The sequence below is a fragment of the Condylura cristata genome, unplaced genomic scaffold (assembly GCF_000260355.1).
Source record: "Condylura cristata isolate star-nosed mole 26May11 unplaced genomic scaffold, ConCri1.0 scaffold00016, whole genome shotgun sequence".
Lineage (NCBI taxonomy): Eukaryota > Metazoa > Chordata > Mammalia > Eulipotyphla > Talpidae > Condylura > Condylura cristata.
The window spans coordinates 11,751,202-11,764,420 of NW_004567117.1; the positions used below are offsets into that span (position 1 = coordinate 11,751,202).

Here is a 13,219-nt window from a genome sequence, read left to right on the forward strand (position 1 = left end):
TTCTACTTGTATCACAACAAAGATTAGAAATATTTTTTATGTATGTCTAAATATTCAAGCTGAAGCAATACTTTGAATAAGCAATGTTTAGAATATATGAATTTAGCATTTTTGTCTAAATCTTAGAGCTTAAAACAGGTACTGTACTGCTTCTAAATGACTGCTAAGAGTTTTGTTATTTTTATTAACATTATGTAAAATAAATTTTTTATGTGAAAACAAAAAAAATCTGATGTACTATAGTGGGTCTATCATATTTATAGAAATTGAATTATAATTGCATAGTAACTATAAAAGATTCTATCTGTATAGATTGGTTTCTTTGCAGTAGTTCTTTCACTTTATGTTTCCCCCTTTGGAGGAAGCATATTCAGGAATAATATAAGTAGTAAATTAATTTCTGTTAAATATTTAGCAGTCTGTTACCACTGTACCTGTTGATACATAGCCGTAGCTCAGAATTTTCCCATTTTTTCATGCAAAATCTTGTATTTTGATTTATTCTGTATATTAACTTAGCTTTTAAAGTGGAGACTAGTATAAGGACCTGGTAAAGTCAGTTACTTTTTTTTTTTGAGAGTGGAATTTTACTTCAAAGATAGTCTTATAACTATCAATAGATTTCAAAAAAAGAAAAACTGAAACAACAAAACTTCATAAATTGATCTAATAATAGATTATAAATTTATCAAACCATGAAGAACAGTTGTTAAATGAAGTCAGCTTTTGTTATATTTTGTTTTTTCTTCAGTTGGTATGACTAATGTAGTATTCTTAAAAACAAATTGTGGAGACAGAAAATAGATCATGTGGATCCCCTCATTCTTTTGCATTAGTAGTACTGGATTTTCTCTTTTGAAGTCTAATTTTAATCATGTGAATACTTGATTAAAAATGTAAAAGATAGTATGTTTTAAAATATAAAAGTTGTAAAAAGAGTTCCATGATAATTTCAAATCTACTAACGTTGAACTTTTTTTTTTTTTTTGAACAAAATATGAATCTTAGCCACATTAGTTTCCATCTCTAAGATAGTAGGTATGCTTTTATGGTGTTAGTGTTGCTAAAGGTCATCTCTTTGTGCTAAGTTAATTTAGCATATTAGAGTCATTCTCATAGAAAGAAGCAAAGGCTTCTTGTCACTGCAGTTTGTTTCCCTCTTGGTGGTTTATTGCCTACCAAAAATACATACTTCTTTACATTCCATAGCATTGTATGTTCATATGGGTACATAAAGAAGTATGTACTCTGAGTAGGTGTTTACTAAGTTGTTAGCTGTAAAAACATGAACTGTTTTATTTACCCATTTGTTAGTAAAACATTCAGCTTATTGATGTAGAGCAATTTGCAGACACATAAAATTTTAATAAATTACCTGAAGTAAGCATCAGTGTCATTTATAACTTCTTGTTCTTGGTGAATATGGATACTTCTAAATGTTGAACAGTTATCAATATCAATATCTGTTGAACTTTATCCTCGGCTTGATTTCTTTTTGTAAGAGATTCATAGAATTAGTGGAGTTTCACAGAGTATTTCTCAGAAATTGTTAATATCAGCTTAGTGTTTCCATATAGTCTTCAGAGTCAGTATCTTCATATTTTATAGTTTCTTCTAGATCCTACAAGTTAGATAATAATTATTTTGGTGCAGATTCCTTTTACAAGCTATATGACTTTATTAAAAAAAAAACTTCAGCAGTTAAGCAATAGCAAATATTGACTTAAAGTTGAAATAAAAAAAAACAATTTTCAGAGTGTAAGTGAACTAAATTTTTAAAGGTGATGAATTTTTATTGTCTTTTTTAAGGTGAGAGCTCAAGATCACTTGAAAAAAATTCTTTGTCATTTTTTTTGTCTTTATCAGTTACTTACATGAATTTTGTACTTTGATCTTTGTGTTTGAATACAAATGAAAATAGGTGTATAAATGCATGCTTTTGGTGAGTTTAGTTCTTTTACTCTTTTAAATGTAAAAGATAACAATTAGGACAGTCAAGTTTCACAGTCTAGAAGGTATTAGCTAATGAGTGCTTGAGTTTTTGCCTGATCATCTAGCATGAAAAGAAGATGTAGTTGGTGAGTTGTTCTTATTATTGTATTAAAAGGTTAATTTCCAAGAAAACTTTAAGGGTTTTTCAGATTTGGGAAAGGAGGATAAAAAAGGCAGGTAAAGTAGAATTTCTGCAGTTTGAGATAAAAAGCTAGTGCAGCTCGTAGAGAGCAAATCAGAAGTCATAGCAGCGGATAGCCCAGTACTACAGCAGTTTCAGCAATGCAGCATTAGAATTTCACCCTGCACATCCTGATTTATTTTTGTGGCCAACTAATAAGAACATTAAAAAGTACTTTATGGTCTGCTAAGTTTCTTGATTTACTAAACCTTGAAATAGACAGTTAATAGTTTTTAAAAGATAGCTAGAATGTAATTTCTGTAGATACAAAGCATTTAGTCTGAAACAGTAAATAATAAATCTTTAATAATGTACATGATAGTAATGAATCTGCACATTTTTGAGATCAAGTTATCTGTCTTGATTTGAACAGCATTCCTCTTTACAGTATACAATTTCTTTAACTGAAATCATGCTGTGCCCAGATAGAATTTAACAATAAAATCATATGTCAATTCAGTAATACGTAGCAATTATACAGAAGTCGTAAGCATCTTTAAAAGTACAGTTCTTGTGGTGCAGTTACCTTGTGGTGCTCTGTTACTTAGTGTCATGCAGCATTTGTAGTAGGAAGAGAGGTAAAGACCTCTAGACCACACCAGCAGCAGCCATCTCATCGTGATTGTTCCTTCACTCTGCTGATTCAGCACTTCTCTTCATGAGCTGGGAAAAAGTAAGGGGGAGGCATTAGTAAATAAAGAACTTCACCATTTAAGATAATGTGAATAAATAAAGATAACAGTGAATAAATAAAAACAAAACCTCCTCCCCCCTTCCTTCCCATTGCCTTAAACCAAATAAACTATAATAAAATTGAATCAACATTGGTCACTTGATTTGAAATGTCATATTACCAATATTATACCGCTATATGAGTACCTTGTATATGCTGTACAGAAAGTTCAGCAACCAAGGAAGGTTGCTAACAGTGACCAAGAAAATGAACTTAGCTTCTTCCGCAGATGAAACGTTTCAGAAGAGGGGAAAGAGTTGCAGGATACATAAATTTTATCATCTAAAAAAGACAAAAGCCAAACAACAAAACACACCACTCCCCCGAAGTAACTTTAAACATTCACCCTGTTTTCATCTGCCCACCAGAATACATTGGGTTCTTCTGACTTCTTGGGAAATATTCTGCATCTTTCTTGCTTTGAGGTTTTTTTGTTTTGTTTTGTTTTTAGTTTCCAGGATTAAGTGGTAGGTCTTTATTGAAGCTACCTTGTCATATCCAGAGGTCAAGTCTGCAGGCAAGGTCAGGACTTCCACATGGTCACTAAAGAGATTAGCTTATATTCTTCTCTCAGTGGCCACAGGCTAAACTGTTACAGCTTTATAGGCAGCTAAGCATTTGAAACATGCACTCCCAGGCAAACAGGCTCTCTTGTGCCTCTCTCTTCCCTGACCATATTTAGTCAACCATAGCAAAAAATAGTCTCCCAGCTGTCGATTGTCGATCCAAAAGCTGAGGAAGCCTGTATCTTGCTTTCTGCCTATTGATTGTTCATCCTGCGGTCCAAACACTGCTTTGCCATTTGTCCTTTTTTTTTTTTTTTTTTTTAAAGCATTGCCAAATAAAGAGGTCTCTCATGTTTCCACTTACATTTCCCAGATTTTCACTGAGCTTGCGCCTAGACTAGGAAAGCCTGATGCGGCTGTCGCTATACTTAGAAGCACTGCAGAGAAAAAAGGAAAGGGGAAAAAATATTACGCTGGCTAGTAGCAAGACAGCCTTTGGACAGATATGGAACAAGTAATCCCTCTGTTGCCAAAATATATTTCATAACCTGATTTTTCAGTTGGTGAAAAGTGTTACGGATGATATTTTATGTTACTTAAATACTGAAAGGATTTTATTGGATTTATCTTTAAGATTGGCTGCTATTATATATGCTTTTTAAATTTAGTGAATAAAGGGAAACAGATACAAATGATAACTAAAACCTGTGTATTGAAGGTGGAGAGAAGTAATTAAGAAAGAGTAGTGTATAAATGAAATCTTGGAAATGCTACAAACAACTGTAAATTCATTATCAAATTCAGTTTTTGTAGTGTGTAGGTAAAAAATGGTCTGGAATGCTTTTGAATATATGTTGAAGCTATGTGATATAGAAGTATTAACATGCATTTTATTAGTAAATTTTATTTAATTTTCAAATGTGACATTTTTTCACTCCCTTCTACATTAACATTCCTCTTCAGTTTTCTGAAATAGCATTGTAGGCAATTCATTTCACACTTTTCAACACACTTAGTTGTTAACTACTCTATAACTTTGCCATACTGAGTATTTCTCAAAGGAAAAATACTTTGCTTTAAATTTTAGTAGCACATTCACAATAAATTTTAATAAAAAATATAACAAACTTCAACAAACTTGTAGAAGATGACTTTACAAATCTAAAAATGCACAAAATCAAATGTACCTTGTTCTTAATTCAAATTCTTAAGCTTTGATTCATTTGAGAAATGAGGAAACCATTAGTTTTTGAAGCTCATTCTCTTACAAGGGAAGTTGTCCTTGACATTCTTTTTGTCATTAACATTTAATACCATACCAGTTTAATTATTTTGGATTGCTATTTTGAAACAGTGACCTAAATAATGCTTCTGTAGATATTTGGCAATTTTAAAGAGCCAGCTTTCTTAGATATTGAAATAATTTTATACATATTGTGAGAAGATGATTCAGAGTGTAAAATTTTCAAGTTTCTAAATTACTCCATTTTTGCTAGCCATTGCAGCAGGGAAAGTTTTTTTTTTCTTCAGCAAGCACTTACATAATAAGTGCCACACATTCTTCTAAGCCTTTTTAAATTTTCACAACAACCCTATGAAATAGAATTTGTGATTATTTCCTAACATTTGATAGATGAAGAAATTGAAGTATACAAGTTAAGTAACCTGCTCAAGTCACTAGCCATTCAACTTAATAGTGTCAGAATTTAAATCCCAACAGTTTGTTTTCAGATTCCCAGCTCTTTATTTGTTTTTACTGTGATTTGTGAAAGTTATAATACACAAAGTTATAATATCCTTGCCTCAGTATAAAAAGAAAGATGATTGTTAATTTGATTGTTTCATCATTCCTTTTATACAACAAAAACTTAAGCTCCTTATAGTGAGCTCTAGGAGAGGGGTTGGGGGTTTGTAAAGATAAGGAAAAAATGCCTTTCTGACTTAATAATAACAGAAGAACAGACTGCTTTTTTTTCTCAAATAATATAATAGTTTATTTTTACATCATTTTGTGCATTTTACCATCTGAACAGACTGCTATTTAAAGGTAATTTTAGTTCTTTTAAGAATGGTCAGGAACTAACCTGTACAGCTCTTCTATATTGATTTTGCATATCTTTCTATAGTCTCCAGATAGTGGTGTGCAGTGCGAAAAAGTTTGTTCAAACTGTTACATACTAATCTGCCTGTCCAGAAAAACTTCTGTTTGGTATAATTTTTATATTAAGTCTATGGATTCTAAACTAAATTGAAGGAGTGTTTATTAACTTAGTATTTATTGAGCATCTAATATATGCTATTGTGTTATTCCAATGTCTTTTTACATTGGAATAAATACTAATATATAAGGCATCCACAGTTGAACTACTAAACTGTTTGAAAAATGTTGCCTATTTTTGAAAAAAGATTGCAAAGCCTGGCAGGCCCTAAAAATGGATGCAGGGCCATCTGACTATTACATACCAATGTAGACAGCTGCTTGTTCCCTTTACTGCTTAGAACTCATTTGTTCATTATTCAGCAAACGTTTGCATACTTCCATGTGCCAGGGATTATGCTAGTAGGCACCAATCTTAGTTGTTCCGGAACTTAATGCCTTTTTGGCACTGTTTACAAATGCCTACCTAACTGGTAGTAAGGTCTTATCTTTAAACCATCTGGAAAACAATCAAATTGAGAAATAAAAAAGTATTTGAGCATGAGGTATCTTGTATGCTATGCACCACAGGTGATAGTTTATTTGCTTAACAAAATTACTGGTTGATTGAACTAGTAACACCCTTATCCCAGTGACTTTATGGGCTTCAGTACTCGCAGGCTAATAGCAGTCTCTTAATTAAATAAGGTGCTGCAGGAAACAGCCTGCAACTGTCCGTTAAGGATAGTACTGTGGGTTCTTGAGATGTCTGCTAATGGAAAGAAAGAAGACAAACCACTGAGAGCTGGGGGCAGAGGGTGGGGAACGGAGGTGGTGGTGGAAGAATCAGGAGTAGAGGCTGTTCTGTTTAAGTTTTCCTTAGCTCACATTGCAGGTTAAACCCAAAGATTGGCTCTTTTCTTGAGTCTTGCATTTGTATTTATTTAGTTTTTGTAGGAGTTAGGTTAAGAATTAATAGTAATTAAGATGAAAGGGTTCTATATTTGTCATCCAAAATTTCCTATATAGAAAAGAATTACAAATAATTTATGTAGATAACCTACCTTTAAAGAAGTGAAGCATATTTTTCCACTCACATGGTTATGCATAGTAACTTCCTTTTGAAGAGTATAAAGTATAATATGAAAAACTAAGCCTATATGCATTTTTCTATTTCTTTTATCTTTATACCCTTACTGGTTTATAATTTTGTAAGCTTTTCTGTTTTTCTGCCTTCTTTAGGTATGAATATATTGTGTTTTATATATTTGTACATATTACATATAGCATGTATAATCAACGGGTTCCATGCCAACTGCAATAATTTTTACAGAAGCCATTATTTTAGGTCTCGGTCTAAAAAAAAATGGGTAAATTTAAAGGAAATTTTTCCTCCCAATTGATGGGTTTTTCTCTTAAAATCTTTCCATTAAGAAAAGGAACTGATGTAAGAAAAGTTGCTTCTTTGTTGAAAGTGGCTAGCTTTTAATTTAAGAAACAGCATTTCTTGATTATTCTGCTCATCTATGTTTTAATCCTTGTTGGTCTTTAGGATAACTTTTATGTCAAAATAGTTTGTAAATTGATTCTTAAATATTAAATAATAATTACCTTTCTGTGTATTTGGATGTCAACTGAATTTAGTGCTTAAAATGACATAAAAATTTCCCCCAATTTTATTTTTTTTCCTAATTGAGTTTATACGACCCATCACCAAGGCACCTATAGTTTTCCACCATTGTCTGTTGTCTGCCATCCCTCTGGTCCTCCTCCTTTAGATTCCTCAATTCTACAGTCAGATTTCTAGCCTTTTTTTTTTTTAACTGTTTTGCTTTTATCTGCTCCTTTCTTTTGTTTTTCTATATACACATATAAGTGTCATCTTTCTCCTTCTAACTTATTTTACATAAGGGCTGGACCATCTGCATTCCCACTATGCCCGTGCCAACATTTTTTTTGTTTCTGGGTTTTGTTTTATTCTTTTTTTTTCACTGTGGGCCATTCTAACAGGAAAGCAGTGGTATTGGTATCTTATTGTAGTTTTAATTTGTACTTACCTCACAACTCACAATAAGTGATGGTGAACTTTTTTTTTTTTTTAAGATTTTATTTATTCATACAGAACTGGGGTACAGGTCAGTGATGCGGAGGGTGAGAGGATTCACCAGAGACAGAGCGGGAAGCAGAACAGGCAGATCGATGAAGTACACTGCTGAGGGGAGCAGCGGGCAGGTCAGGAGAGGTCTGCCACGCCATGTGGTCACCTCCGGGGCAGGCGGGGATCGAACTCATGTGGAAGTGGCTTTAGTTTCTCAGTGCGGTGCTTTAACCCGCTGCGCCACCAGGGAGGGCCGATGGTGAACTTTTTATGTGTGTCTGTTTATCATCTGTATGTCTTCTTTTGAGAACTGCCTATTTACTTGTCTGCCTTTTTTTTTGATTGGGTTTTTTGTTTGTTTTTGTTTTTTTCATTTTGTTGAGTTATATGGGTTCTTTGTAGATCTTTGATATCAACCCCTGTTACCTGTATGGTGTATGGATATTTTCTCCCATTGAGTAGCTATTTTTTGAGTAAGTATGGGTTTTTTGAGTAAGTAAGTATGATTTCTTTTGCTGTAGGGAAGCTTTTTAGCGTGACAGAGTCCTAGTTGTTTGTTTTGCTGTTGGAGATGTATATGTGAAGACATCATTGGACCTGAATTCATAAAGTGTTTTCTCCTTATGGATTTTATAGTGTCAGGTCTTTCATACAAGCCTTTAATCCATTTTGAGTTAATTTTTATGTTTGGTGTGGGAAAGTGATGTAATTTCATTCTTTTGCATGTGACTTTCACAGCACCATTTATTTTTCCTTTCTCCTTATGACTCTTCCCATAATTAACTCTATATAAATTTATTTCTGGGCTTTCAGTTCTTTCTATTGGTCTGTGAGTCAGTTTTTGATAAATAACATACTGTTTTTGATTATTACAGATTTGTAGTATAGTTTGAAGTCTGAAAGAGTGATTGCACCCCTCTTCCTTTTTATTTATTTATTTTTGATCAGGATTACTTTAGGACCTTTTGTGGTTCTATATGATCTTCAGTAATGTTTGTTCTAAATCTTTGAAGAATGCCATTGAAGTTAATGATAGTAATCGTGTTGAGTCTGTTTATTGCTTTAGGTAAGATGGCCATATTAACAAAGTTAATCCTTTCAATTCATGAGCAGACAATATCTTCCATTTCTTTTTTCATCTTCCATTTCTCATAACAATGTATTATAGTTTCATTGTACAGATTCTTTATCTCCTTTGTTAAGTTTGCTCCTGAGTGTATCATTCTTATTGCTGTGATTGTAAATGGGATTGTTTTCTTTCTCTTCTAGATTGTTGTTTGCATATAGGACCATAACTGATTTTTGCAATCTGACACTTTGCATACTGATTTATTATTTCAGTTAGTTTTCAGTGGAGTCCAAGGTTTTCTGTTTATCATATCATCTGAAGATGGTAGTAGTTTTTCTTTTTTCCCAGTTTGAATTCCTTTTATTTCTTTTGCTAGGACTTCTAACACTATGTTGAGTGGTACTAGTGAACTAATGAAAGTAGAAATAATGAAAGTTATGTACCAGATCTTATTATTTTGTGTGTGTGTGTGAGCCTAGATAAGAGATTTGTCTGTTTTGTTTATTAAGTATTGCCATATAGGTTTAGTACTGCTTTTGCTGTTTCTTATAGGTTCTGGTAGATTGTGTCCCTATTTCATTTGCATATAGGTATTTTTAAAATTTCTTCTTCTTAAATGATTTCCTCATTTAACCAGTAGTGATCCAGTAATTGCTTTCAATGTCCACATATTAGAGGTTTTTTTTTTTTTTGCTTCTTTTTGTCATTGAATTCTAGTTAGATACTATTATGATAAAAGAAGTTACTTGGTATGATTTCAGTCTTCATGAATTTATTGATACCTGCTTTTTGACCCAGTATATGGTCTGTCCTGGAGAAGAGCCTATGTGCCCTTGAGAAGAATTTAGCGTTTTTGGAGTACAGTGCCTTAACAGTGTCTTTTTAAGCCCAGGTGGTCTAGTTACTTTTAACTTTTGTATTGAGATAACTTTGGTTTACAGTGTTGTTTGTGTTTTAGAAGTATAGCATACCCCCTTTAGGTGTGGTTACTATACTGTACTAATCAACTCAAACTCCATAGTTTTAACTACCAGAGTTCATTATAACTCTACACTTACTAATTCTTTTTTAAGAGGCTATTATATCCTTATACTTTTTTTTTTGTCTCATTGACATGTCCATTGGTAAAAGTGGGCTGTTGCACTGTTACTATTGTTTTACTGCCAATGTCTGTTTTCAAATTTGATAATAATTACCTTAGTTATTTTGATGGTCCTTCATTTGGTGAATAAATTTTGATGAAAGTAATGAGTTGATGTATTGTTCCCTTACTGTATCGTGTGTCCATCCCTCTCTTGTTACCTTTTTTAGCTAAAATCTATTTGATCTGATGTAAGTATGGCTGTCCTTGCCTTTCTTTGGGTTCCGTTTGCTTGTACAATTCTTTTGTAGTTCTTTAATTTGAGCTTTTGTTTATTTTTATAATTCAGGTTTGTTTCCTGGGAAAGAAGAAATTTGGGTTTTGTTTTCCAATTCAGCTAGCCATTTTGTGCCTTTTGATTAGTGAGTCAATTCCATTTATATTTATGGTATAAATATAAATGATTTATGAGGCCCTCCTACTGCCATTTTTTGTTTAGTTTTTTAGGTTACCTTTTTCTTTTTTTTCCTGGGTATTTTTGTCATTGATTTAGAATTGAGAGCTCCTTTTAATATTTCTTGTAAGGGAGATCTAGTTTTGGAAAACTCGTTCAGATTCTGTTCTTTTATTCTCCCTCATATCTGAAGGAGAGTCTTGCAGAATACAGTATGCTTGTCTGACAGTTTTAAGTATTTTGAGTATATGATTCCATTTTTTCCTTGCCCTTAGTGTTTCTTTAAGAAGTTAGATTAAATGTGATGGGACATTCAGCTTCTTTTTCCGAGCCTTTCTTGAACTCATGAAAGTTTCACAATTATGTGTCTTGGTGTAGGTCTCATTACATTTAGGTGATGTTATTTTCACTTCATATAATTGTATATTTACTTCCTTCTCCAGGTTTGGGGAGTTTGCCTCTATTATTTCTTTGACTTTGCTCTGTGTTTCCTTTTCTCCCTCTCACTAGTGGGATGTACATTATTCTTGTAGTCCCTGTCCTCATGAAATTCAATCATTCTTGAGGTGTTTGTTTTTTTTTTTTAATTCATATTTCTTTCTTCTTCCATCTGGATCCTTTGTGTATTATCATCTGAGGGGTCACTGATTTCATCTTCCATTTGGTCTGTTACTTCTATAACTTTCTTTATAGTCTCTGTTGATCTTTTTACATCCTGTGTCTCCATTATTTTCATAAGTATCATTTTCTATCTTCTGTTAATTTTTATTTCTCAGGATATTCAGTTGTTTTTCTGACCTTTTGCTTTTGATCAGCTTTTCTGTGTTTTCTTCCATTTCTTTGAATTTCTTCATTAAGACAATTTTGAACTTTTGGTTTTGATAGGAAGAAAACATCTTGCACATCTTTATGGCTGGGTTTCAGATACTTATACCTTTTCTGGGGATTAATTTATTTGAGGACTAATGGTGCCATTTGTTGTAATTTTCCATATTCCCACTTTACATTGCTGTCTGCCAGAATGGTGTAGAACTTCCACTTTTCCAGCAGATGGCACTGTATGTTGAGGAAACTGATCTATAGCTGTTGGGTTGGGATGGGGGATGGACCTGAAGAAGTTTAATAATTGGTGAAAGCAGTTTGTAAGGGTGACTTGTGTTTGCTGTGCTGCTAAAAGCCCTCTTTTCTGCTTTTCCAGATTTGTATCTCTGTAGTCTCTAGGGTTGGTTTGTTAGCCTTTATTGGGCCAGTTTGAATCCAGAGGGGTGGGAGAGGTGAGCTGTATCCTGCACCCCCTGCCTTTACTGGGGCCCTTGCCCAGTTGGGACACCCAGACTCCTCTGCACTAATCTACCTCCATATTAATCAGCTCTCTCCTCCAAACATAGGGACACAGCTCTTAGATGAGCACTGCAGACTCCATCCCTTTGTTTGGAGTTGAATTTCCTCAGGGTTTATTCAGTTGTGGTCAGCATTTGTCTCCAGTTTCTAATAGGTACTTTAGTGTTGTACCAGGTATGGCACCCTTTTGGTTCAGTGCCCCGTGGGGTATTTTCAGATTGTCCATCCAGCAGCAAAGCAGAGAGTGTCTTCTGAAACCTGCTTCCATTTCCACCATTACATTTTTAACTCAGAAATTCACGATAAGCTGTCACTACATAAATCTGTTTTTCCTGTTTTGTTTTACCTATTTTTAATCCCTCTTTCATTAATATTTACTATTTACATAGAACCTAAGAAATCCTATAGTCAGTTTTGTATATTCCTTGTTAATGTTATGTTTCTACCTCTAGTTTTTTTGTTTTCTAAGAAATGTTCTGTCTTTATTGCATTTCTATTCTGCTTTTATTCTTTCCCCCCAAATAGTGGTAGTTTGTCTCACTTTGGAGTTACAGAAAAGTTGAATTTCTATTTGTTTCTAAGGCTATAATTTTATTTAAATAGGAATATTTTCCTTTGATATTAAAAGTCTATTTTGAATAGTTTTAGAAAAAGTAAGTATCAATTATGTAAATATCAAATAATGTTAATTCAAATTTCAGTGCAATGCGTGTTTTACTGTCTAAATTACCAAGACCATGGATTGTGGATGAGAAAAAAGATGATGGTTATACTGCTTTACATCTGGCTGCCCTTAATAATCATGTAGAAGTGGCTGAACTATTGGTACACCAGGTAGGAAAAACATTTTAATAACTTTTAACAAATTTGGATAATTGCCACTCATTCACTTATTACATTATCAGCTACTATTAATAGATTACAGTAAAACCAACATTGGTGCAGATTCAGTTGTGGTACATAGCTTAGTCTTCTGCTTAATTTTTTTTATAACAGTTTATTTTTACATCATTTTATACATTTTTTTTCCATTGTAATCTCCATGGGTTTCCCATCACCATGTCACATTTTTTTTTCTTTTTTTAGAGATTTATTTATCTATGCCTACAGAGCTGGGGTATAGACCAGAGGTGCAGGAGTGGTGAGAGGATACACCAGAGACAGAGTGGGGAGCAGAACAGGCAGATGGACGAAGTACACTGCTGAGGGGAACAGCAGGAGGGTCAGGAGAGGTCTGCCGCGCCATGTGGTCACCTCCACGGCTGGGGATGGAACTCATGCTGAAGTGGCTTTAGCTTCTCAGTGCTGTGCTTTAACCTGCTGTGCCACCAGGGAGGGCCCTGCCTAATTAAAAAAAAAAATTATTTATTTATGCACACAGAACTGGGGAACAGGCCAGAGGTGCTGGAGTGGTGAGAGGATCCACTAGAGACAGAATGGGGAGCAGAACAGGCAGACTGATGAAGTACACTGCTGAGGGGAGCAGTGGGTGAGACAGGAGAGGTCTGCTGTGCCATGTGGGTCACCTCCCTGGCAGGGGATTGTGCTGAACGTGTGCTGAAGCGGCTTCTGCCAGTTCTGTAGTGCTGTGCTTTAACTTGTGTCATCAGGGAGCATCCTGCCTAAT

At 33.9% G+C, this 13,219-nt stretch overlaps 1 protein-coding gene and 1 long non-coding RNA gene across 2 annotated transcripts in view; one reads left to right on the plus strand and one right to left on the minus strand.

Moving 5' to 3' along the window:
* MIB1 (mindbomb E3 ubiquitin protein ligase 1) overlaps positions 1-13,219 on the plus strand; it is a 102,932-nt gene that overhangs the window by 65,649 nt on the left and 24,064 nt on the right. Inside the window, exon 13 of the mRNA XM_004683780.2 lies at positions 12,294-12,426. Within this exon, the coding sequence (XP_004683837.1) occupies positions 12,294-12,426 (133 nt within the window). The remainder of the gene's footprint in view (positions 1-12,293; positions 12,427-13,219) is intronic.
* LOC105853724 lies at positions 1,322-3,430 on the minus strand. The gene is made up of 3 exons (XR_001145508.1): positions 3,253-3,430; positions 2,700-2,836; positions 1,322-1,621 (listed from the first exon to the last, which is right to left on the minus strand). It is a non-coding gene; the product is annotated as an uncharacterized LOC105853724 (long non-coding RNA).